Raw genomic sequence first — 1,562 nt, forward strand, 5'->3', positions numbered from 1 at the left:
GGGAGGAAGCGTCAACGCGATGTTGTTATTTCGGCCAACGAACTGAAGCTGTCGTTTCTTAGGATGGTCCAAGTCTTGCAAAGAGTTGAATTTGAGTCAGAATATGTCAAGATAGAGAAATCTGAAAGTTTGAGTCCACATCTACAACGTCTAAATCCTTTCATACACTCCAGCGAAATAGATGGTGTGAAGTTTCAACTAATTCGGGTTGGGGGAAGATTATAAAACGCGCCAATTCCGTATGATGCCAAATTTCCGTTGTTACTGCCATCGAAGTCAGAATTTGTTTCGTTGTATCTTCGCAACTTACATCGGACTCATTACCATGCTGGTGTCAAGGTTTTGGTATCGCTCTTGAGACAGCAGATATGGCTCATCAATGCTCGAGGAGCATGCAATAAAATTGTCCTTAGCTGCGTACACTGTTTTAGGTACAAAACAGTGCTAATGGACCAGATAATGGGTAATTTACCCGCCACGAATTTCGTAGGAGCGAGCAACGTGCTGCAGGAGCTGAACGCAGCGTTTCACCACAGCGAGGATCAGCTGAGAGGGTACGCGGCTCAGAGAGGCGTCGAGTGGTATTTCATACCGCCGAGGTCACCACACTTCGGAGGACTGTGGGAGGCAGCCGTCAAGTTCGCCAAACATTGATTGCTGAGAGGGGTCGGCAACGCCAAGCTAACGGCCGACGAGTTGAGCACCCACCTGGTCGAGGTAGAGGCGCTGCTCAATTCTCGACCAATCGCATCGCCTGGCAACGATCCCAACGATGGAGAGGCGCTGACACCAGGACACCTGCTGATCGGTCAGGCTCTTCTTTCGCTGCCGCAAGAGTCCGACACAGGCGTAACCTCCAGCAAGGGCGGATGCGAGTACTTGAGGCGGTGGCGAATGCTGTCCGCTCTCAAGCAGCAGTTTTGGGACGGTTGGTCCAAGGACTACCTCGTCAGCCTGCAGCAGCGCAATAGGTGGAGCACCGGATGCAGCGATTTGGAGGTCGGACGCTTGGTGCTCGTACACGAGGACAACTCGCCCCCACAACGGTGGCTCACAGGGCGCGTGGTGGCAACAACAGTCGGCGCGGACGGTAAAGTGCGTGTAGCACACATCCAGACGTCAGGAGGCGTCATCAAGCGCGCCATCCAGAAGTTGGCATTGCTGCCGATAAACATCGCTCCTAACGAGGAGGTTAAGGCGCCGGAGGCCTTCAACGGGGCCGAAATGTTGGAGCACTAGGTTAGCGATTGATATTATTGTTAAAATGAATTTACATGAAGAAAAAAATAGATCTAAAACGTAACAATGTCAAACAAAAAGCTTATCGCTTGCACTCAGCCGAACTGAATAGCCGAAACGTATAGCTTTCATAGCGAGGCAATTCGGACGCTGCTTGTGTAAAGGTAGTAGCCGATTAACCTTTGGAACTGCTGGCTGCGCCAGCGCAATAAAACTTTTTCGTGCGACTGCAGTTCTTCTCATCTTCTTTTCTTTGCCTTCGAGTGGAAATTCCCCAGCTAGGCCGCTAGTTGCTAGTCGCCTTTTTTTTATTCGAATTTTTT

General features: G+C 50.4%; 1 protein-coding gene across 1 annotated transcript; it reads left to right on the forward strand.

The window, feature by feature from the left end:
* The first annotated feature begins 447 nt into the window (after positions 1–447).
* Positions 448–1,239, forward strand: LOC138929619 (uncharacterized). The gene is made up of 2 exons (XM_070289002.1): positions 448–554; positions 663–1,239. The coding sequence occupies exons 1-2, from the start codon at positions 448–450 to the stop codon at positions 1,237–1,239; spliced, it is 684 nt and encodes a 227-aa protein (XP_070145103.1).
* The last annotated feature ends 323 nt before the right edge of the window (positions 1,240–1,562 follow it).

The sequence above is a fragment of the Drosophila kikkawai genome, unplaced genomic scaffold, assembly GCF_030179895.1.
Source record: "Drosophila kikkawai strain 14028-0561.14 unplaced genomic scaffold, DkikHiC1v2 scaffold_9, whole genome shotgun sequence".
Classification (NCBI taxonomy): Eukaryota; Metazoa; Arthropoda; class Insecta; order Diptera; family Drosophilidae; genus Drosophila; species Drosophila kikkawai.